This window comes from Chiloscyllium punctatum, chromosome 12 (genome assembly GCF_047496795.1).
Source record: "Chiloscyllium punctatum isolate Juve2018m chromosome 12, sChiPun1.3, whole genome shotgun sequence".
Taxonomy (NCBI): domain Eukaryota; kingdom Metazoa; phylum Chordata; class Chondrichthyes; order Orectolobiformes; family Hemiscylliidae; genus Chiloscyllium; species Chiloscyllium punctatum.
In genome coordinates, this window is record NC_092750.1 from 48506830 (window position 1) to 48532539 (window position 25710).

General features: G+C 38.0%; 1 protein-coding gene and 1 pseudogene across 6 annotated transcripts in view; both read left to right on the forward strand.

Annotated features, from left to right (window-relative positions):
- LOC140483843 (microphthalmia-associated transcription factor-like) overlaps nucleotides 1-25710 on the forward strand; it is a 293041-nt gene that overhangs the window by 261551 nt on the left and 5780 nt on the right. For 4 of the 6 annotated variants that reach the window (XM_072582539.1, XM_072582542.1, XM_072582540.1 and 1 more), the window contains 7 exons: nucleotides 342-365; nucleotides 1485-1580; nucleotides 5933-6050; nucleotides 16587-16658; nucleotides 16927-16983; nucleotides 18710-18785; nucleotides 23831-23978. In XM_072582539.1, coding sequence (XP_072438640.1) covers nucleotides 342-365; nucleotides 1485-1580; nucleotides 5933-6050; nucleotides 16587-16658; nucleotides 16927-16983; nucleotides 18710-18785; nucleotides 23831-23978 — 591 coding nt within the window. The remainder of the gene's footprint in view (nucleotides 1-341; nucleotides 366-1484; nucleotides 1581-5932; nucleotides 6051-16586; nucleotides 16659-16926; nucleotides 16984-18709; nucleotides 18786-23830; nucleotides 23979-25710) is intronic. The other 2 variants (XM_072582541.1, XM_072582544.1) reach the window with 1 other exon arrangement.
- On the forward strand, nucleotides 17670-17844 carry LOC140483995 (U2 spliceosomal RNA; annotated as a pseudogene).

Sequence of the window (25710 nt, forward strand, 5' to 3'; positions counted from 1 at the left end):
TTACTCATAACATTGTGATTTTGCAATATACTGACAAGTTTTGCACTTCACCTCTTTACATTTTTAAGTTACATATCAAAAGGTTGGGTATGGTATTCAGTTTCCTCAATGGGTTGTGTAATTTTAAAAAAAGGCATTTATTTAATTTCTCTGTGCGAGGCTTTTAAAGGTTGTCTTGATGTTAATTGTATTGTGCTTTAGTTCTTGCGAGGCTTGTTAGGTAATGCTAAGTGTTAATTATCTGAATTTGTATTATAATTTAAATATATATAATTAACTACAACCCCAAGTCTTTGGGGAGTTTTCACAGAATATCTAATACTTTTTATTTTATTTTGCAGGTCTGGTTACCGGAAATGAAAATGGTAATAAAAGTAACTTACAAATGTTAATGTTTAAGTGAAACCTACTGTATGTGTTGCCTTACATTAGTTGTTAAAACCTGTAATTATTTTGAGTTTGCCATTTCATATCAGAATGTATGTATTAAAAATAAATAATTATATGTGAGGCAAAAACAGAAGAACAATCAGCAATTCCGGCAGTGGGGTGATGTTTTAGGTTGGTGACCTCTCATTACAGTGAGGTATGTTATCATTTAGGACTGGTTTTGGTTTGGCAATGTATAACAATGAATGGCACATTTTTTGTTCGCCTCATACTGGTATCATGCCTTCACGCCTTCCTCATGCCTTACCATCTTTATTTTTCTCATTTTAAGATCCTTCTCAAAATGCAACACTTTCATGAAAGTTTAGCCTGTCCTCTAAAACTCTCCTTTTGTTAATGACCAGTTTTCCTTACCCGCCTATTTAGTGGACTGCAAGTTGCAGAGAATCACGTGGGGTACCATACTTTTTATGAATCAATTGACACCTTTTCAGCTGTTTTCATACAGAGCCCCTTTACATTTAGGATCATAGTTCAGGTTCAAATATAACCTACTATTACCAAAATGTGCCTTTCACCTTTCAGATGTGTGCTTTTATCTAAATCCGATTGAGAATTAAATTCTTTGCCATTTATAGTCAGTAGAATGAAAATGGACTGAATTCTATCAAGGTCAGTCTAACTTGATGCAGAATACTGGGGTAAGAATGGAAGTCTACATCATAAAGTTTGAAACTCACTTAATTAACAGATTATCATTAGGAGAGAACTAGCATTTTAATGGAATGGCAAACAATGATTTGGCAAGCCCGATGACTAATGACTAATGTTAAAATTAGGTTTATAATTTTCTGTTCATAAAAAGAACACTGATGTAACAGATGGCTGTGATGGTGATAATTTTAACGAGTCCTAAGATGAGAGAACCAAGCTTAGTGTGATCTCACATTTTTCTCTCAAAGCTATAAACGAATCTGCTTGAAAAATGATATTACTATGAATAGTTCAAAGGATTTTAAAATTAAAAATCACTATATCCTGGCAGATCTGAGGCCTTTATTTCTTATATGCTCTTTTCCTGCTGCTTGGTACAGATGGATGATGTCATCGATGACATTATTAGCCTAGAGTCAAGTTATAATGATGACATCCTTGGACTGATGGACCCAGGAATTCCAATGGCTAATACGGTAATTTTGTACCTCCTATCAATTTGGATTAGAGTCATAGCCATAGAATCATACAGCATGAAATCAGACGCTTCGTTCAACTAATCTACGCCAACCATGTTCCCAAACTAGTCCCACTTGCCTGCTCGTATCCCTCCAAACTTCACCTACTTGTGTACTTATCCAAATGTCTTTTAAATGTTGTAACTGTATCTGCATCCACCACATCCTCTGGCAGCTCATTCCCCACATGAAGCACTTTATTGTTCTCCTCTTCTCCTTTCCGTTAGCTTTCTGATATGCTGCTACATTTTCGCTCTGGTGCCTGGAATCGAGGTCTCTCTAGACAAAGAAAACTGGCATTATCAGAATTTTTGTTTTTAAACCAGTTCATGTGTAGAATGCATTTAACTAAGTTTGGGGCCATTGTTCTGTTTTGTGTATGGGCTTACTCTAAATTTCTGATGTATATGTAATGCATGTAATATTGTGCTGGAAGCTACGTATCACATGAAAAATTACCTGTCATATCCTGCCAACCAGGAAACAATACTGCCACTTGTAACACTTGTTACTTAGGATACTAACTTTTCCTCATGAATGCTTCTGAGGAGAAAACCTCAATTAAATGCCTTTTTTGAACAAAGTACTACATCAATAATACGCATAGTCCTTGTGTACAATTTTTCTTTTACTGTGAAATATTAAGTTCAAAAAATGTTTCATCATTCAAACATAGAATAACAAAATAATTTAGTATCTATGATTGTGTTGTACTTCTTTTTATTTCATGACATTTAAAGTACAACAACACTAGTCTGAGACACACAAATATTGAAGTGTAATGTCAGATAATGAGTGAAGAAATACACTGTGTCATAACCACATTGCATGGAGCTTATCCATTTTGTTGTTTCCAAAAGCAGGAAATGTTAACAGCTTCAAAACAATTATAACTTTGAAGTCATGTCAAAAAGTAAATGATCTATTTGTTTATCTTTAATACTATTTACGGGATATTATGGTCTGCAAAAATGGCCACTTGCTGACACACATAGAATTGCATGACGGAACTTCACAGCAATTCCTTGTATCTGAAACACTCTTTGGCGCTTTGAAGACTCATGATGTGGCACTGTGCAAATACACAGGCTTTTTTTGCATGCTGTGAAAGGCTTGTCAATATATTTATCAAACTGCTCAGATTTGTGATTAACAAGGCTGCATAAATTATGATAATACTTGGAAAATCCAATTTAACTGGACATTAATGTGGTAGTAATCAAAGCTACCTTTGAAAGTACCTCTGTACATTCTAGTGGCCTGACTGACTGTTTTTAAATAAAAGCCTTTATAGTTGCAAAAAAGAATTGCGGTTGATGGAAACACTGTTGAAACTTACATTTATCTGTGTTTCTGACATAACGAATTTAAGTACCTCATAAAATGTAGCAGGCCAGTCATCTCAAGCAGTATCCTGAGTTTCGATGCATCTGTTTGTGTCCACATAGATTTATAGCTATTTTGTTTGAAAAATTTCTATTATTTTGATTACCTGTCACAGAAACCTTTTGGGTTTTTTTTGTGAAGATCTCACTATCTCAGTAGAACGTTACTATAAAGCAAGCCATTTCGTTTATTGTATCTGTGCCAGCTCTTTAATAGTACTATTCAATAAATCCCACTCCTGTGTTCTTTCTTGTATTTTTTCCCCCTTTAAAGATTTAACCCATTCACTTTTGAAAGTTAACATTGAATCTGCTTCCGCTACCTTTTAAGTCAGCATTCCAGATAACAAAAACTAATTGCCTTTAAAAAAAAATTTCCTCAAGTTGCCTCTCAACTTTGCCAGTTGTTTTACATCTGTATTCTATCATCTTCAGGAAATGGTTTCTTATAAATGAATATACCAAAATCATTCTTAATTTTGCCCACTTCAATGAAGTCTCTTTCTTGACCATCTGTGCTTGAAATATAATCCCTGCTTCCTTCGTTTCTTCATCCTTTCTAACTTTCCCATAAATCTCTGCTGCAGCTTGATGCTTACTACATTTACAAGGGTTGTGCAAATTTTGAAATTATGCACTGTATACCCAAATCCAGGTCATTAATAATAGACAATAAGAACTGCAAATACTGGAAATATTCAACTGGTCAGGCAGCATTTGTGGAGAAACATATTTAATACCAAGTGAAAAGGGGGAAGGAAGGGAAAGGAACAAAAGGATGTAAAACAGGAGAAATGAAATGGCAAAAGGTGTTGATGGCCAAAGGAAATAGTAATAAACTAAGTAAAGAAACAAAACATATGTCTAGAAAATGTGTGAATGGCAGAATGGTGAAGAGCTAAAGAGAAAAACAAGAAAGTAAAATGAACATAAGCAAAGAAAAAGAAACAAAATGAGGACTGAGGTAATGGTCTGAAATTTAACTCTGTTGGGAATGCAAGACTGTTAAATAGATATTCAGAAGTTATGGTTCTCTTTCTCAAGCTTGTATTCAGCTTTGATGCATCACTGTAGCCCAAAGACAGAGAGATCAGTGAGAGTGCAGGAAGAGTGAGGTACTCCCACTCTTTCTAAATGTGACATTCTCATTGAGGTGCCAGCATCCAAGCTGGTTGGGAGTACAGGATACAGCCTTGCTGGTGTCTTCTCCTCAACATCGGAACTCTTCTCCTCTGAGGTTGAGGAAATGCTGCAGTACCTGCAAGATAGAAGAGAGAGAAGATATCACAGCCAGTGTTTTGAAGGCAGTGAATGAGATAGATCGCAGGGTCATGTGAGAGATGCAGTGGAGCGACGTTGAAGTCTCTGCACCCCGCAGGGGCAGTCTGGTTTTCCGCTGTGAAGGCCAAGATGCAATCTTTGGAGGATGAGGAGTCCAGTGCCGGGCATCACCTTACCCACATGGACCCTTTTGTGGCTGTCTTCTGGAATGAGAGAAAGGGAGGGATTGAGTGAGTTTAAAGTAGGTGAATAGCTGTTAGCGCTGGGTGAAATACGGTAAGGTGTGGAGGCATGCAGAGGCCAGTGGTGAGGGAGGCAAAGAGTTGCAGGCACTATTGAGAGTGGTAGAAGACATGTGCCTCAGTGAGTGCAGTAACAAAGGCAATGAATGTGAGGTAGCAAAGAGAACTTGCCCTGGTGGAATAGAAGGTCACTGACCTTCTTATGACATTGCTGGTTGTTCCTTCACACCATCATACTGACCCTGCTGAACACCTTGGACCAGGTTGCCTGGGACCCGTGGCTTGGTCTCCTTTGCAGGTGCTCTGGGAAGAGGACTCCGACTGTGTAAACCACTCACTTGACCAGGAACTCCAGAGCCCTGACCGAGAAGCACAATGCTATCCTTCCCTTCTCGGTCAACTTTAGAATCTATCCTTGACTGAGCAGGGCAACTTCGGAATGCCATTGCTCCTCGGGTGCACAGTGGACTATTAACTGTGGTGTGGGTGCCAAGGATGCTGGCGTTTTAGCAAAAATCTGGTGAGTGGCAAGTTGTTCTCAAAATTATGCATGATAAGATGGGGTGAGAGGCAGGTGTGAGGGTTGTCACAGAGTCAGGCAGATAGTCAATGAGGTGCATTTGGCAAGATACAACAAGAAATGACGCTGGTCTGATGCAGTGAGGTTCCCTTCAAAAAATAAGTGTTAGGGTTGGATCTGGGGGTGGGAGAGGGGTGTTGCAAATTCAGAGTAAAACACACTGAAGTGAGTTAGGAAAGCCAAAAAAAGACTGCTAATGACACAATGGCAATTCCTAAAGAAAAGGTCTGGAGCCAATAAAAGGCCTGGGAGGTGGCTAGTTTATGGTTGTGAGCATGGAAGTGAGATGGCTTGAACTGTTGTCTTTTGAAATTGAAGAGTCCCAGCCAAAGAAATGGATGTGGAGTTGAAGGCAGTGAAAGAAGAACTCGGCAGTTTGCAAAGCTCAAGATTTAGATATTAAAAAAAAAGGGAATTTTCAGTGGTTCTAATATTGACCTCCGGGGGATCCTGCAGTTTTCTTCACCAATCTGAGAAGAACTTTTCTCCACTGCTTTCTGTCTTTTCTCTATTAGCCAATTATCCTTGCCCCATTGTCCTTGTAATCCCATGGGCATTAATTTTGCTGAATATCTATTACGAGACCATTTGCCAAACTTTTGTAGGTCCATATACACACTGATTGCATTACTCTCATCAAGCTTTTCCATTATGCAGTCAAAGTATTTAATCAGGTTAAATATCTGCAATTTGCCTTCATTAAAAGTTGACCAACTTTCATTATTAGCTGATACTTTTCCATATGCCAATTAATTTTGCCCCTAGTAACAATGAGTGATTATTATACATGCACAAAACTCATGTCATTCTTTTATGTTTCAGTTACCTGTGCCTGGCAACATGTTAGATGTCTACAATAATCCAGGAATGGCAGCTCCTGCCATTACCATCAGCAATTCCTGTCCTGCGAACCTACCGAATATTAAAAGGGAACTAACAGGTACAGTGGAGCCCAGTTAGCCAGAAAAAAAGTTGATTTTCTTTTGAAGTGCATGTAACTAATTGGTATCATTTTACAGAATAAGTACAGTGGACAAGTAGGGAGTGTAATTTCAAATGTTGCTTTGTCTTGGTAAAAATAGAAGAAAATGTTGTACAAGTTTCTATGCTGTATCCAGTGAATACTACTAATAAACCAATAGCATGGGTGAGCTAAGATAATGTAGCAGTTTCAATGATTCCCCAATATTTCCACGTGAATTCTCAAGCCTTCCTACAATTATGGTTCATGTGATGGCTCAGTGGTTAGCAGTGCTGCCTCACAGCACCAGGGACCTGAGTTCAGTTCCAGCATTCAGCACTGTTTTTGTATGCATGGGTTTCCACTGTTCCAGTTTCTTTCCACAGTCCAAAGTGGAGCAGGTTAGGTGAATTGGCTGAGGTAAATGAGGGGTTACAGGGATTGGTTCTAGGTCTGGGTGTGATGCTCTTCAGAGGCTCAGTGTGAATTCAGTGGGCCAAATGGTCTCTTTCCATACTGTAAGGATTCTATGATTTGATGACCAAACATAGATTGATTTTCTATATAGAAATGTAGATTAAAATATTACTCGTGTAAGTATTTTGTTTCTAAACCATGTGGTATTGAAAGAAATGACTAAGAATATGAGGGAATTACAAATTTCTGCCCAATTCTTGGCTGAGAAGTATTACATTCAATTTTCACCAAACAGTTTGCACCAGCTCTCTGGGAATTATGGATATACACATTTGAAATTATGGATGTCATGCCATTTCTCTACCTATTAGAATATGCAGTAATTGAACATTAGATGAATGTCCTCATGAATGCTTTTATTACTTCTCATTCCAATGCTCCCCCAGTCACCCTTCCATCTTCCATCCTCCATAGACTTAAATTATTTAAAAACTCTACCCATATCCTAATTCGCTTCAAGTCCTGTACAGCTATGTTCACTGATATACATTGGATCTCAGTCTGACAATGCTTTGATTTGAAAAGGTGATCTTTCTTTTCAAATGTCTTGTGCCTTTACCACCAGCCCTATAATCCTTTAAAGTCTCTGCAATACTCCAGCTATAACCTCTTATGCATCTCTAGTATTAATCGCTCTATTAGTAATGACCATGCCTTCAGTTGTTTAAGCACTAAGTTCTGAAATTCCCTTCAGAACTTCTTAAACCTCTCCATCTGTTTATCTTGATTTCCTGGTTTATGATGCTTTTTAAAATCTCCCTGTCTGATTAAACATCAGTCATCTATCCTAGTACCTGTATATGTGCACTTGTGTCCTTTTTTTTGTTTCATAATACTTCTGTGAAGAATGTTTAACTCCATTAAAGGTGCTATACAAGTTTTGTTTTTGAATGTGCTTTTGAAGGAAACCTTAGTATCAGTGAATTGACATATGGTTGGTATATTATCCCTTTTGTAAAAGACTAAGTGCTATCATTCTGTGCACTGAGCAAAGTGAATTTTGTTAATGCTTGTTTGTCACTGATTTAAAATCGAAAATACAACACTACTCATTAAATATTATGAACAATCTTAATAATACCTAAGGCTGAATTCTAATTCTGTTTTTTCAAGCATTTGGCTTGTTGACATAGAATTAAAGAAGTTCTGATGGCAGCTTCCTAAATTCATGCGTTCTCTCAAGAACCTGTGCAGCAGTTTTGAGTCACTCCTCTTGAAATTTAATTAAAGACCACTTTTAGCCAGACAGACACTTCCTCTGTCATCACACCATCCCACACCCAGGTGAAGTGCAAGAGAGAAGTGCAGTACTCACAATGCTGTAGTGAACCAACAGGATGAGTGACACTTCTGAATGTTTCACTGAATATACTTCTGGTATAAATCTGGAGTTTATCCAATATATAATAGACAATTAATGCTCAAGTAGCCATTTTGTAATGGGATATCTATAATTCTACAATAAAGCACTCACTTCACAGGATCTTCAGATTGGCCCCAGAGAAAACACATTTTGTATTGAATTGCCACTGAAACCAATTGAAGAGTAACTTAGTCAGTGGAATGACCAATTCTGAATTTATATATTTACTGACAAAGAAGTGTCATTATGCAGTTTATTTTGTCAGAGAATAGCATTCTGAAGCTTTCAGGTAATGAACTAATTTGCAATTTCTGTACAGTTTGCAATCTCTGCATTAATAACATGTACCTGTCAGGTTATCATCTTCACTGAATTAATTTCTGACTATTTGCTATTGCCATTATCTTCCAAAACAAGTTTTGCTTTTTCCAAAAACAGTCACTCTGCTTTAATGTTTGTTCTGTTCGTTCTGAACTTTTTTCAGCTGAGAAAATCCGCCATGTATATAAAAAGGTATATTTTTCTCACACATGTTCATTATAATCATAGAGATGTACAGCATGGAAAACAGCATGGTCACCCCTCAACCTCCGACGGTCCAGTGAAAACAGCCCCAGCCTGTTCAGCCTTTCCCTATAGCTAAAATCCTCCAACCCTGGCAACATCCTTGTAAATCTTTTCTGATCCCTTTCAAGTTTCACAACATCTTTCCGATAGGCAGGAGAGCAAAATTGCACATAATATTCCACCAGTGGCCTAACCAATGTCGTGTACAGCCGCAACATGACCACCCAACTCCTGTACTCAATACTCTGACCAATAAAGGAAAGCATACCAAACACTGCCTTCACTATCCTATCTGCCTGCGACTCCACTTTCAAGAAGCTACGAACCTGCACTCCAAGGTCTCTTTGTTCAGCAACACTCCCCAGGACCTTACCATTAAGTGTATAAGTCCTGCTAAGATTTGCTTTCCCAAAATGCAGCACCTCGCATTTATCTGAATTAAACTCCATCTGCCACTTCTGGTCAAGATCCTGTTGTAATCTGAGGTAACTTTCTTCACTGTCCACTACCCCTCCAATTTTGGTGTCATCTGCAAAGTTACTGACTGTACCTCTTATGCTCACACCCAAATCACTTATGTCAATGACAAAAAGTAGAGGACCCACCACCGATCCTTGTGGCACTCCACTGGTCACAGGCCTCCAGTCTGAAAAACAACCCTCCACCACCACCCTCTGTCTTCTACCTTTGAGCTAGTTCTGTATCCAAATGGCTAGTTCTCCCTGTATTCCGTGAGATCTAACCTTGCTACCAGAACAACATAGATGGTTTGTTTTTAAACCCATCAAATGAAAACCCTGAATACAAATGTCAAAATTGAAGTCAGACCAAATGATGTCATCAGAGCATGATCTGTGAAGAATGGGTTCTGAGTGGGTGTACCTGTCACCTGCTCAGCAAGCCTAAATGGTTATTTGGCGTTGGTCACAATGGTTATTTTGCCAGCCACTTGCCATCTTACACTAGTGTTAAATTGTGCCCTTAATTGTGTATGGTGAAGTTGTATGTTGACGGCATCAGAATATGTGCTAGGAACAGATGTTTCCAAAATGACAAGAACATGATGGATATTAAATATTGTTAATTAACAACTTATCTACATTTGCTATTTCACTTTCACTCAAATAAAATATGTGGGAAAAATTTTTAGCGGTGGGGGAAATATCCAGTGGGATTCTTTGATTACAGTATGCAAATCACAATCTGCAGCAACTCCATCAAGGTTGTGTTGTGCATTGACATTTCCTGTCAAGTTTTTGCGTATAAGTTTTTGGCATTGGTAGAAAAACAAAATAACACAGCAATGGGCAATAACATGCTAAGCCAAATAGTAAGGCTTCCTCATGGCTTAATGGACAAGATTCTCACCTGAGTTAGATCGTTGTTTGTTCAAGTTCCACTGCAGTACAGTATTGCATGAATGCTGTAATATTGAATAGTACCATCTTTCAGACAAAAAGCCTAATCTAAATTCTCAGTTGAATAAGAAAACAAAAACCATGGAGCAATTTCAAAGAAGGGAAGGAAGTTGTCCCCTTTGTTCTGGCCAGTATTTATCCCCAAAGCAACATCACAATAAGTAGATTACTGTTTATCTGTTTGCAAATTTGCTGCTGCATTTCCTTCATTTCTGAACACTGAAATACCTAATTGCTTCTAAAGTGCTTCAGTGCCTCATAGTGCACAAGTACAATTTTGTTTTAATTGACAAATTCCATACTGAGTATCTCTCACAAATATTTACATAATTGCTCCATATGTGCAATTCTAATTAGCAGAGGAAAGAATTCTCTAAAATTTACCGTTGATCAATATTTATTTATTTTGATCCTGTTATAGACCAGACCAGACTCCCTCAAAATATTTTAAGAAGGTAACCTAGATGCTAACTTTTTCTTACTTTTTATTTGCCTTTTAAAAAAAAATTCTGTCCCTGATGTAATGCGACTGGTCAAACTACTCAACTTTAAGCAAAACACACTTTGTTTAAACACTATGGTTAAAATGCAACCAAAGAAAGATGAATTTAGAATAACTTAATTCTATTGGAAAACTTAACAGAACAATAGATACAGTAACTATTACTAATTAACTGTTCCAACATAGTAACATCCCATAAATACATGTGTGGGCAAAAAAGTAAAATTCAGACACAGGTTTTCACATGCAGTTCTGTGATCCATGAGGAAAAGAAACATCAAGAGAAAACTCAGAGAGAGTAGCAGCCAGGAGGCATTCATTGAAGCTTCGAACTGTGCTAAGTAGCTTCTGTGGTATTCAGAAATCGTGATCTGAGAGAGCTGGTCGTACCTATTCAGGCTGCATTTAAAAAAAACAATAGCATCCCCAGCTGTTTACTCAAGTGGTCTTTAGTAACTAGCTCTGCACCTCACATTCAAACTCTCTTCAGAAAGAAACCAGGACATAATAACCTCTTAAAAGGCACACCATCGTCACAACTCAAATGCAAAGAACAAATAATATTAAGGACATAGAAATTCAACGTTTATATTGAGCAAGTGGAAAGTTTGAAGTTAAGTATCGAAGTTAAAAGAACATTTGTGTTGTTGAAACAAGGCACGTGGCTTTGTAAAAATTGATTCATTCCGCAATTTTAAAAGCATACACAAGTCAGGTTCATCAACATAATTTATCTGAAAACTTTGCATATTGGTGAGTGGAAGAAATATTATTCCATTCCTAGCCTCACTATTGATATCAAGCATCATTTTTGTTAAAATTAGTAGATTAAAGTAAACTAAAATTTTGGCTTTTTCTAAAGATTCTGTGTTCTTAACTTGAACCCATTAAAATGTTTCTTCTTTATCATTGTGTATGGAGATTTTGTGCATTTTTGAACACAATTTAATGAACTCAAACTTTTGTACAAGAGTGTTAGGCTAGAGGTTATTGGCAACTTCACATCATGAAGCAAATATTTGAGGATTTGTCACAGGTTAGCGTAACATGGTTACAATTAGTTGGATCATTCCATGAGGTTTTTTTTGCATTTCTTATTCAATGACCAGGAGATAATTAAAGATATCTGTAGATTGAGACTGCACTGCATGAAGGCAAATTACTGTAGGGATGTCTACAGTATTATCCATAGTTTCCCTGGCTTCTTTGATCATGTAATGAAAATTGGTCAATCCCAATTGGCATCTCAATGAAAAAATTAGATTCTCTTAAAATGTAATAAATTATGTACTTGTCAATTTAAAGCCATCTATATAATACAGGTTATGTTATTTCTATGTCAATTCAATGCCTATCAGAACATTTACAGAAACAAAAACAGATTGCTGGAAAAGCTCAGCAAGTCTGGCAGTCTCTGCACAGAGAAATCAAAGTTAGTGTTTTGGGTCCGATTCTGAGAAAGGTTCACCAGACCTGAAACGGTAACTTTGATTTCTCTTCACAGATGCTGCGAGACCTGCTGAGCTTTTTCAGCAACCTCTGTTTTTGTTTCTGACTTACAGCATCCACTGTTCTTTCAGTTTTTATTTAGAACGTTTACAGACTTGGGGTGAGAAATTGTACTCAACAGTCACAACTTTTCAGGTATTGCAAATACTCTGAGAGCTCAAAAATGGCATTTGCGACATTTGCACAGTTATAGGATGAGTTGTATTTGAGACCGTATTGGTTCTTGTCTTAATGTATATGCAGTGTACATTCAGTAGAGGTATGCAGGGCAAGGCAGTTGTGACTTTGATGTCTGACATAACTTTAATGCCCATAGTGCCATTTTGGAGCACAGAGTTCCAAAACCAGCATCCTTTTAAAATTATTTGCAGCTGAGTTCGAGTTGAGCAGCATGGAGCACATCCCACCAGCAGTGCTTATAGGGATTTGTAAATGTTTGCAGATTGGGTGCTGGTTGATTTATTTTGGCCTTTGCTGGGATTTTACATGAGTTTGCTGCTTTCTTTAGTTATTTCCACTAGTGTGGAGGTGATAAGGGACTTTTGGCTGACTTGAAGGTTTCTGCACAGACCACTTAGTTATCACTCTCTTTGAAAGGGAATCAGCATTTGGAAAATAAAAATAGAAGAACACGATGCTGGAATATTGAGGAGGATAAGGGTGACAAAGACTCTCCCCAGGGTGTTCACTGTGTATGGTCAGGCGGCAATTCTCCTTGTTCTTCTCTGGGGGTATATTGTGATGCTTGTGCTTCAGAAGTGATCCCCTCACTGCAGTTTGCAACATATTGTAACTAATATTGCAACCATAGGAGAGCATAGAGACTGCATTATTAATGGTTGTGAAGTTGGACCTGGTCTTGAAGTCTTATGGATCTTCCAGATGATGTTTTAATATTTCATGTTTGTTGTTCATTGCTGGAGAAGGAGGTCACTTACAAGGTGTCCTAACTATGTTTTGTTTCCTTTTGCCAGTGTTATGACCAGGTGAAGTGGAGTAACTGGTTTCCTTTTCTCCCACTCCTCATTTGACCTCAACAGGTTATTGAACTTTTAAAAATTTGCTAGGTTGGCAATTTAGGATGTACACATCTTGCAAATAAATAAACCTGACAGGTTTATTTGAGTTAAACTCAAGTTAAACTTGAGTGTAAGGAGTTAGCTTTATTGCTAAGACCCATTCAGGCTAAAGTATTAAACTTACTAAAAATATATAGGAAAGTAATGCAGGAAGACATAATCTCATACCCAAGCTTGCTAAACAATACAGAGCATTCCATGTTTAAATTTGGCCAAATAAAATGTACAGTAAAGTCAATAATAGTTCACTGACCTGAACGTTTTGGTTCTCAGTGAAGCAGTTACTTTACAGTAGGATTGATGTATCCTCGTTTCATAGAATGACTGTTGCTGGATTGAAACTTTCCTTTACAATTCTCTGCCTGCAGCCAGGAGCATTTTCAGGCTAGTTTTCAAACCACAGACAAGATTCACAGTTTTCTTCCAAGAAGTACTCCCTTGGCAGCAGCTGTCTTGTCTGCTCAAATCCTGAAAAGGGTTAGATCCGAAACATCAACTTCTGCACCTCCTGATGCTGCTTGGCTTGCTTTTTCTTCCAGCCCCCTGCCTCTCTACTTTGGATTCCAGCAATTTTTGTTGTCACAATCCAAATTCAAAAACACACATAAAAGGATGTATCTTATGACTTCTCTCCGTGTCAGTTCCATATTCTGAAGAACATAGAGGACAAGCTCATGTCTACTTTGCTTCCATTTAGCCATTGTTTCATAGCTGAGGTGATTTGTTCTAAAGCTTCTAATCATTAACTTCTTGAATGATCAGTTCTCCATCTTGATACAAGAAGAGGGGGTCATTGTCTCTGCCAAGACCTCTGGCTCCATCCCAAGGAGATGTTATGTGACAACACATAACACAAGTTAGTTTTACCATTTTAGATTTCAGTTGATTTTCAGTTAAAAACTGTCCCCCATCACTAGACATACCCCCATCACTAGATTGTATTCTCAACTTCAGTTCAGTTAAAAACTGCCTTTTTGAGGAAGTTGAATGAACAGAAACAGCCGGTAAAGTTTCATTTTAATGTTTGACACCAGCACACCTTTGTAACATCAAAGATGAGAAGGTACAGCAAGCACCAGCTTCACCAAGATCACAGATGTCCTTGTATTGCAGGTTGCTATTTACTACAGACACTGCTATCTGCAAATCTATCTTGTACTCTTATTTTGCTGTCCAGTTGGTGTGACCATTGGCAATGAATCATCCAGGTCAATGTTTGATATCCTGGCAATAGTCAGAATGTTTTCAGACCTACACACATGCAGCATGCATACAAGAAGCCATGCTGCAACGCGAAATATGACGGAGCAGACCACTGATGAATTGAAACCATGCTATGCTTTCTGGAGGTGTTCTACAAATACTAACACTGCAGGTATCAGGATGTGTAGCAGTTTGCTTCACACTGTACAGCCTCCAATCGTGAGGAGACAGCTTTACCCATCAGCAATACAGCAAACACTTGACTTGAATGAAGAGTGGCATTAAACTCACTAGCTGTTTTCTGCTTGTGCTGGCCATAGAAACCTCGTCTATTTGCAATACCAACAAGAACTCATCCCCTACACTTCAATGCTCCCACACTACTTTCCACCAGTCACTTCAAACATTTCTATCAAGAAATTGGATTCTTTCAGAACAATTTGGCAGTTTTGTGGCCAGCATAACCAAGACTATCTTTTTATTCCAAATTTATGTAATTAATTGAATTAAGTAATTTAAATTCCCCAGTTGCCCAGATTTTCCTCAGTACCCCAGGTTTTGAACTCATGTCTTTCATACCACGCCTCTAAGTCACTTATCTAGTAATACAACCACCATGCCCCACTGAAGTGCTCATCTGAGTCCTCTTTAACATAAGCTTGATGAAGTTATTCTCTGCAGTTAACTGGTATTGTTCACTCTTATTTCCTCCTGTTCTGTCTGTGGGCTTTTTGTGCCTGGTGTCTCACCATATGCAGATACACCACTAATATTTTACTTCAGATTTCTGCAGAATCACTGTCTGAACTGATGTTGAGAATACAATCTAGTGATGGGGGTATGTCTTAATGATCTTCTTGTTCTTTTTTCCCCAAACACTCTGGATATCTGAAAGAAAAATGGTGCCAGAATAAGGTTATGGTGTGAAAATTAAGGGAAATAAGAGCCATACACTTATACACTGACTACAGTTTTTAGCCACCATGGGGTGAGACATTCAGGGAAAGTGGAATGTAACAGAAGTATTGGGTAGGAGGCTGCTATCATCTGTGAAGGTTCCAATCCAGCTTTTGGCTATGTCTTAGCAACGCGCATCAAGAAAATGGCTAGCATTGTCTTCACCCTTGGGTTCAGGACAGGCAGGCCCTTCTGTCTCCTGCTGTCGCCAGTTGCGAACCAACAACATGAAAGCGGAAATATGCCAGTATACGCTCTTAAGTGAGTTTAGCTGATGTGGTTGTCGTGGTTGAATATTTGGCAGTGTGTGATGTGGTCTGAATCTTGTAGATGAATAAGTATGTGATTTTGAGTACAAGCGTATGTTTGTTAGCCATGAGTTATAATTGACACGTGATTGGCACGAGTAAAGTGACATGAGTGGTATCCACTTGTGCAGTTGATATGGTTATGCCATTTAAAGGTGCATTCACTGACCTCATTGAGTATGTTAAACTACTTTTAGCACTGCATCCAAGTCCTTGAGGATTGACTCGAGATATTGACCTTCCCGACAACCCGATCCTACAGTTTTCTGAAAATTTGGAGGGTTTCTTCCCACCACTCCAAGCCCCTTTCACCCCACCCCATCCACAGCCCTAAAACACAACACTTCATCTTTTCCATGTCCTTTCACAAGATCTCCAGTGCAGTCCTGGATAAACCTCAACACATGTACTTGCCCTTTTTTTAAACTAATACTCACTTTTTCCCAGGACAGATTTTCTTAGTCTATGACTTCCGGAACCTGCTGCAGCCTCTTATACACTCTATTTGAATGGTGTAGTCCAGCTTTCAGATGTGCTCGCCACTCACATCATACAAATGTGTCAGCCGGGGGAAGGGCATGGGAGGGGTGGAAGGGGAGGGCAATAAGATATGAATACTCGAGTTAACACTAGCTAGCTGCTGAGATCATTGGGCACGTAATGCAAACCTTGTGCACTACCTTCAGTGCAGTTATTGGATTTGGGTTAATTCAACATCATGTCTCAGCAAGTGTTTTATTGGACTGTTCAATTCAGTCTATTTTTTTAAAATTTTACCTATCAGGATTATTTTCTTTATAAAAGAAGGGTTGACCCAGGGATCACAAAAACAGCAAAGGTTAGAACAATTGTACAACTTAATCTCGTGCTAAAAATTACCTTAAGATAGAAAATTTCACAGTTGTGGAATTTGACATTACTATGTGACTTATTTGTCAAAACAAAATCATTTCAGTGATGAAAAGTTAATGAGTGTTAACCACATTAGGGACTTGGTAACAGTGCTGGTTAATCATGTTACTGTAGGGCCCATCTCACTGTTTCAGTCACTATAGATTGCTAAAATAGCCCTATATTTATTAAATAGTAAAATGTTATTTGTAGTATAAATTGTTTTCTATATAATTCACAGAATCAATGGTTGCAGGCATGGAACTCCATTTTAAAAGTCCCTCTATGAAAATGCATAATGCTCTATTACCAGGCAAGTTTCTGATACCCAGAATTTATTTCAATCATTCAACACTTCAACAGCCATTATTGTTTGTGTGTGATCAGGAAATGCTGCTGATAATATTGTAACTCAGTGGCACTATTCTTTCAGTTTAAAAAATATATTTTATTGTGTCGTCCAAATTATTTGATGTTCTTATGCTGGTGTAAATTGAACCGCTGAGCTTTGGAACAAAAGGCAGTGGTTGCTCCTGCACAGGTCGTCAGTTCTGTTCTAAACTTGAAATTTTTATTTTCAGAAGCTGAAGCCAGAGCACTAGCCAAGGAAAGGCAGAAGAAGGACAATCATAACTTGAGTACGCTTTTCTCTATTTCCGTTTTACTAATCACATTACAAAATAGTTACACATGTTACTTATCCAATTCAAAATATACTTAACTTTTTTTTTAAAGTGCAAGGATTTGAGCATTTCATTTTATTCTCTCATGGCAGTGAGGTTCTTTCAAGGAGATCTACTTGACTTATCCTGGAGGCAACTTAGTAGATAACATAAGAGACCAAAAGGTCAGTTAGACTCGAAATGTCAGCTTTTTTCTCTCCTTACAGATGCTGCCAGACCTGCTGAGGTTTTCCAGCATTTTCTCTTTTGGTTTCAGATTCCAGCATCCGCAGTAATTTGCTTTTATTTAGTAGATAACATGAATGGTGTCCGGATTAAGCGTATGTCTTGCTATTTATATTGTGCATTGCCAGTCCACTGTTGTGCCCCAAATCATATTTATTGAGGTGCTTTTTATGATAGCCAGGCAGTCGTTATTCCAGCATTGATGGAAGTTCACCTGGCAAAGCTGAGGAAATCCCATCAAAGGAATTGCTGAGGGAATTGAATTTTCCTCTGGACAATTCTTTTGTGGTGGAATTGCCTGAAAGTTTCCAGAAAAATTGGAGACCTCGAGTGGTTCTGATGGAATTAAGTAAAATAGTGACTCAAAAGTGTTAGACTATTAGGTACATAATATAATATCTGAGTAACTATTCAACAGACTTCTCTCGGCCTTTTGGCTCGGAATATGTGTAGTTTCTGTTCTTATCAGTTTAATCGCTGATATCTCCCGAACGTGGGAGTGTTTGTATTAAATGGATTTTTGGAGCAGGGAGATGGCTTAAGGGCTTGCTCTGTCCTCTCCATCTATCAGCCTGGTATTGCAGACTTCATACATACCCAGCTCTATTTCCCCAGACCACTTACGCTTTCCAGACTTGACATTTCCAAGGCATGACAATACCACCTAGGAATCGACACAACACCACTCCCCAAATCCCACCACATACCCTTTACCACTCACCAAGATCACCCTCAGACCTGACCTAACCCCTGCTGCCAAACTGACCAGCCATATCCCTCCCCACATTGAATAGACTCAATCCAAACTAGTCCCTATCACAACCCACTCCTTCATCTGCTGAACCCAGCACAATTTCCAGGCCAGAGCACCTCAGAACTGACACGCACCCTCCCGATCCCCTGCCAGACCTGACTTCTCCAGCCCAACCCAACCTGTCTCAACATTTACTTATGCTCCCACCCACCTGGCATCCAACCTACCTGGCACCCTATTCCATGCCCATCAGACCTTCTTTCACCTGAAACGCTACCCTGTCTCCAGCTGGCACTCTGCTTACCTTGGCATGATACCTACTTGGCACACTGCCTCCCTTGTCCATGTGGCACTCTAAAGTCACACTTACCTACTTTACATTATCTTTGACAGCAGCTGTTAAAGTGGCTGTCAGGGCATTTACATTGCAGAATACAGCAGCTGACTGCTGTCAAAAGTAGACATGGTTTGTCTTCCTCTAAAAGCTCTGGGCTACTGGGCAAACTGTTAAAATAAAAGTTTGGTTCTGCATTACCCAGGGAGCCCTAATCAGAATCTCCCCTCAGAAATGTAGAAGCCCTTTCTTTCATAATAGCGAAGTGGTAATCTGGATGAGATTGCCAAACCCTGGAAAAACTGGCTTATTGTTTCTGAATAAATTTTTTTTCTTGGACTGAGATTCTTTACTTTTTTTTCTCTAAGTTGAAAGGAGGAGGAGGTTCAACATTAATGATCGTATAAAGGAACTGGGTACGTTAATCCCAAAGTCCAATGACCCGTAAGTACAGCTTCAGTTAAATTTTAGAATTTGTTTTTAGCTATTTATTGACCTCCCCCCCTTTGAAAATTATAAACTACTGTTTATCTTCGACATCTTGGGGATACTTTCTGTTTGAATGAAATAATTAATTTTTGGGCAGGCTGCAACTTTGCCACTAAATAATTGGGTTTTTCTTATTGACTGTTTACCTTCTTGTTTGTTATAACAAATCTCCATTGAAATTTAAAGTAAAGCCAATTAGAAAGTGTAGAAATACTGACAGGAAATATAAGTGTAACACAGGTTCAACAGGATTTGATCTTTATCTTATTACCAATGCAATTACTTTTACAATGAAGGGTGAAAGTGAAGTGAAATTTTCCAGCAAAAATCCAATGATCACCTGTTTCAATTTAGGCTGCACCAAAATAATGTTAAATAATAATAAGATCCTAAATAATATACTTACTAATATGTTTCTGCCAAAGTAACTACAGCCCATAATTTATTTTTATCTGACTCTTTACTAGTTGTAATGCTCATCAGCAACATTAGTCAATCCACAATTTATGCTTGAATTAAAAACGTGACATTTTAAGCATGATCCCTTTACTCAGCTGCAGATACTCTGCTATGCATTTTTACAGCCCTAGCATCTCTAATGCTGCAGATGTCATATGAATACAGCCTTTCTGTCTTTATCTAAAGAGAATGATAAAGGCTGTGTTGTAACCATCAAATGCCGATGCACATTTCTGTTACCAACAGCTAAAAACAGCACAGACCAAGATCAGTTAAAAAGTATTTATCATTTCCTTTCCATTATTGTAAACTACAAAGTTGTGTTTACAGTGTTTTAAGTGCACACAGATTGTTTGGGCAAAAATAGGTGTTGACTGACTAATTTTCACATCCTGAAAGTGCAGTTACCTTGTTCATAAGCACCATCACTTCAATGACTCAGTACTGACTGCAACAACAAAGTAAATTGCACTTCATTAATGATAGTCAAAGTATCCAACAGATACGGCCATGATGAAAGATATCACTTATTATTGATTTTACATCTGCTCTTCAAAGTTTACCTTTGTGTTTTCTGATTATTCTAAAACAAAGTTACTTGTTCTTAAAAAAAGGAAACATGGCATCCTGTAAGAGTTCAGGAGTTCTGAGGTATAAAACTCTCTCACTTACAAATTCTAATGCCAAAATTTTAATTTATAACAATAAAACTTTCGTTGTGCCTTACCTAATAAAAATGGTATGTATAAATCAAGTAACATTTATGAATCAGGATTTTATAAGTACTTAACAGAATAATGCAGTGAAGACAATGTGGAAGTTTCTTATCCTTCCAGTCCAGGATTCCTTGAATATTGTCACTACAGGTTATGCTTTTCTTCTGCTCTTCGAGTACTATTATGTTAAACTGTGTTACTCAGAAGAAGCATGCAAGAGAAGCTGCAGTATACTGTTCCATAAGAGACTGAATTCCAAGCTTTCATTCCTAATTCCAAGGGTTTCTTGCTCTTTATTAGAAAATTATTCAAATTAACTCTCTGGTTTAAAAATGAGAGTCTTTTGGTGTCTCCCAACCTTTGTAACGAGAGGTCACGTAGGTAGAACAAATGTCCTCCATTTTTTCCCTAAGGTCCAGTGTGAACAAATTGTGTGAACAAATAAAGAATCCTTTCAGATTCAGCAAAGTTGGAGAGACAACTTTACATCCCCTGATCAGTCATACAAAGTATTATAAATGTTTCACCTCAACATCCCCAAAAATCCTAAATAAATGAAGAACAAATGTTTCCAACAGGACATCAGGATGACTTCATAATATACATGGTTTGCTCTAGTGTTGCAATTAATTAATCAAGTTAACAACCTGAAACCTACTCAGAAGCATTGTTCTTGTTTAAAAACAGCTATCATATTCAAACTGTTGACTTCAAACGTCTTGCTTATTTCTTTATAACTGAGAAGCAAACCTGCAATTACACCTTGTTTAATCAAAACTGATACAATTGCTTAAATTCTAGAATGTGGCTGTGGAAAAAATGCAGCACGTCAGGCAGCTTCCGAGGAGCAGGAGAATCGGTGTTTCGGGCAAAAGACCTTCAATTGCTTAAAGCTATTTTCTTTGATATTTTTAAGTCATCAAAACCAAGCTTACAAGCAGCTGTTCTGTTAATTATCTTGCGAACACAAATTGAATATAGACCTGTTTTAAAACAAGGAGCTGAGGCAAATCTTAAAATGTCACTTCAAACCATTGTAGAATCCTACAATTTGTTAATATTATCCCAGAATTTGATGGAATTATCAAAATCTTACAATCCTGATCGACGTTAGTGCTAACAATACAGTGAGAACTGTTACAGCCTTTTATATTTCATGCAGTCTTCCATTTTCTTAATATGTTGTACTTAATTTATTCATCAATCTTATGAAAAAGGGGGAAGAATGAATTAACTTTATCAAATTCTAAACTCATACCTCTGGCTTTCTGCCCAGCATTCAACTAATCGAGTCATTTAAAGCCTGCTAACCTTTTTAATAGAAAGGATCTTATTTTCATTTTGTAACTTACATAAGCAGCCTATAACATTGAATCAACATGATGTTGGAAGATTTCCTTATCTGGAACATCAATTTATTTGTAGGTCACTTCTACTTGACAGAGCTTGGGATTGTTTAATACTGTTTTCTTGCCAAAGACAGATTCTTCCCTGTAACATCAATTTCTTTGAGACTATTGTGAGATGAACCATGTTCAGTAGCATAAGAAATGAATGTAGTTGTTACATATACTTAGATGGAGGAATTTAGTAGCACTCCAAGGCTGGAATGAGCTGGATGCAAGAGTTTGACCCCTTCATTCAAGCAGATAGGTCCAAAATAAATTGAAAACCAGAGAATTGATTAATTCAGGGAGCCTGCCATTTTTTGATTAACTTAATTAATTGTATTAAAATGTATTGTATAACTAACAATTAGCAAACTATTCTTATTAGAAGTGAGGACTGAGAGTAAGAGTAAACGACCTGGTCCCTTGAATCTGCTCTATGATTAGTATGATCATGCCTGATTTTCAGCATCAACATACCTTTCCTCTGCTTCCCATATCCCTCAGCTTCCTGAGAGAACAAAAACTCTGTCTACATCAGATTTAAATATACTCAATATGGGGCATCCATAACCCTCTGTGATAGGTAATTCCAAAGAATCATAGATGTCTAAATGAAGTTGTTTCTCCTCATCCGTATCATAAATGATTAACTTATTTATTCTGAGACTGTGTATCCCTGTGATTGAGATTTCTCAGCCTTGGGGAGCAACCTCTAGGAATCTATCCCAGCAAGCCTCATTAATTCCAGTGTATTTACCCCCTTATCCTTGGGGGTAGCCCTATTTACTGATCCTTTCAACCCTGGAAGCAGTCTGGTGAGTGTTAGCTGTACCTTAAATATGGGACCCAAAACTGCAGATCACATTCCAGGTATGGTCTCATTGTAGCATAATCTCCATATTCACTTCCTCCAATCGCTTTGTAATCCAGGCCAAGATTTTTTAATATTTCAACAATATACTTTATTCATAAAATAAATTTGATGGTCTGTACAGTTGGTCATGCCATACATACGTACACATTTACATACAGAGATCAGAATTTATCATTTGTATATACAGGTCTGTATGTTTATCAATCATATGTCCATATACTTAGCTGAGGCGTCAGCAGAGCCCAAGTGACTGTGTGGGCCCCCTGTTCTTCTTAGGCAGGCAGATGTTACATGGTGGTCTTTCCCCACCACGCCTTGGCGGCAGCTGCCCCAAGCTTCAGCACGTCCCTCAACACATAGTCCTGGACCTTGGAATGTGCCAGTCTGCAACACTCAGTTGGGGTCAACTCCTTCAGCTGGAAGATCAACAGGTTTCGGACCGCCCAGAGAGCGTCCTTCACCGAGTTGATGATGCTCCAGGCACAGTTGATGTTCGTCTCGGTGTGCGTCCCAGGGAACAGACCGTAGAGCACGGAGCCCCGCGTCATGGCACTGCTCGGGACAAACCTCGACAAACCTGTCATTTGCTTTCCTAACTGTTTGATTGTTTGCTATATCTGTATGCTAACTTTAAGTGAGCTCAATAAGGAGTACAATCTCTCTGAAGCTCCTTGTTACCTCCTCACAGCTTATGTTATCACCTATGCTTGCATTACTAGCATAATGTGGCCTCTTTGACTAAGTCACTGAAATAGATTGTAAATAGCTGAGGCTGTAGCACTGATCTTGGTGGCATTGCACTTGTTACAGTCTGTCAACCTGATTGTGCATATTCAAATATGTTTGTCTGTTTGCCAAACCTCTGTCCAGAATAATAAATTATCCCTCACTCTGTGTGTATTTCCTTTTGTATGGAACCTATTGATACCTTACGGAAATCCAAGATTAATACTTTTACATGGCTCCCTTTATCAATCCCTTTATCCTACAAGTTACACCCTCATTAATCTCAAATTTGTCAATTTCCTTTTCATAAACTTACGTCCACTTTATATGGTAAAACTATACTTTTCTTAATAAGACTTGCTTATTAATGGATTCCATCGTTTTTATGATAACGGATATCTGGCCAACTCTCCTCTACTTTCTTCATTTTTCGCTCCTTCCTTTCTTAACAGATGTTTAATGTTGACTAATTTCTAATCCACTGAGTCCATTCTTGAATCTAGGGAATTTGAATTAATTTTAATTAATATTGGTAGTTTGTCAGTATCTTATAAAAAAGAAAAAACATATATTTTACACCAAAGCAGTTGCTCCCACATGGCAGCCTTTGATCTATAATTTGTGATTACGTTATGTTGATGCAATGAGATTTAAACCATATATTAAAATAACTTTTTGACATCATCTTACAGTTAATTTGAAACAGGTAGGGTTACACTATGGTTACCCTTTAAGATAGTTTTGTTGTTTACTGATAGTTACTCATACCAAGCTTTTACTGTAATCTAAATTTGCCTCGAGCATCTTTTGCCTAATATTTAATCTTTTTAACAGGGACATGCGTTGGAACAAAGGCACTATTCTAAAGGCATCTGTGGATTATATTCGAAGGCTTCAAAAAGAGCAACACAGAGCAAAAGACTTTGAAACACGACAGAAGAAACTGGAACATGCCAACAGACACTTAATACTGAGGATACAGGTTCATTCAGCAAACTTAATACTTTATTCCTTTCTCCATTTATTTTTCTCTGCTTCATAGCTCAGTCAAGAAATCCCCTACTTCTCAGGCTTTTTCCAATTTTAATCAAATCAATACATTTAAAATGTATTTGAATACTGAAACATAAATGTTTATGCTCAGGAACTAACCATTCATCCAATGAGTTTTTCTCCCCATGCTCTTAGCTGTTCCCCTTTGCCAAGACGCTTTCTAATTCTCTAAAAAGAAGTACACATGTTGTTTAATTAATTGTTTTTGTCAGATAATTGGGCATTCCGTATATTCCGTATATTGGAAACAACTATTTTCTAATTTGTGCTGTCTCATTGCAATCTCACTAAACAGTGGAAAGAATATATCCCTAGTCATAGAGATGTACAGCCTGGAAGCAAACCTTTCAGTCTAACTTGTCCATGCCAAACAGCTATCCTAAATTAATCTCCAAACCCTTCCTATTCATATGCCTTTTAAATGTTGTAATTGAATCTGCCTCTACCACTTTCTCTGACAGTCCGTTCTCTTCAAATCAGTTTTAAAGTTCTCCTCTTACCTTAAACCTATGCACGCTAGTTTTGGACTCCCCAACCGCAGGGAAAAGACTTTGACTATTCACTCTATGCATGCCACTCATAATTTTATGAACCTCTATCAGGTCACTCCGCAATCGTCCCAGTATGTTCAACTTCTCCCTATAGCTCAAACCCTCCAATCTTGGCAACATCCTTGTAAATGTTTTCTGAACCCTTTCAAGTTTAGCAATATCTTGCCTATAGCAAGGAGACAAGAACTGAATGAAGAATTCCAAAAGTGATCTAACCAGTGTCCTGTACAGCCACAACATGACTTTCCAATTCCAATATTCAATACACTGACCAATAAAGGCAACTATACCAAGCGCCTTCTTCACTATCCTGTCTACCTGTGCTTCTACTTTCAAAGAACAATGAACCTGCACTCTGAGGTTCCTTTGCTCAGCAACACTCTCCAGGACTTTACCATTGAATGTATACACTCTGCCCTGACTTGCCCTACCAAAATGTAGCTCCTTACATTTATATCCACTAAACTCCATCTGCCACTCCTCAGCCCATCGGCCCATCTGATCAAGGTCCTGCTGTATTCTGAGGTAACCTTCTTCACTCTCCACTACGCCACCAATTTGTGTCATCTGCACATTTGCTGACATTTCCTCATATATTCACATCCAAATCATTTGTATAGATGAGAAAAAAACAGTGAACACAGCACTGATCCCTGAAGCACACCATTGCTCACAGGTCTCCAGTCCAAAAAGCAGCCCTCCACCACCATACTCTGTGTCCTACCTTCTAGCTAATTTTGTTTCTAAATGGCTAGTTCTCCCTGTGATGTAACCAGTCTACCATGCATAATCTTGTTGAATGCCTTACTAAAGTCTAACTAATTTCCTTATCATAATTTTTCATAATTTTGAGGAGTTGCATTAGATCACTCTTAAACTTTCAGAAATATTGATAAATGTCCCAAATTCTGATAAAAGTCTTTTCCTAATTGTAAACTCTTGCAGTTGTACACCCTACTGATATTGTGCTACAACATTTCCATTGATTTTATGTCCTTTGTCTGATAAGGTGCTTAAAACTATACAATACTCCGGCCTATCTAAGATCTTGTATGTATTTGACATTCCCCTTTATGTTTTTAACCTATAGGTTTAGATTTGGCTTTTCCT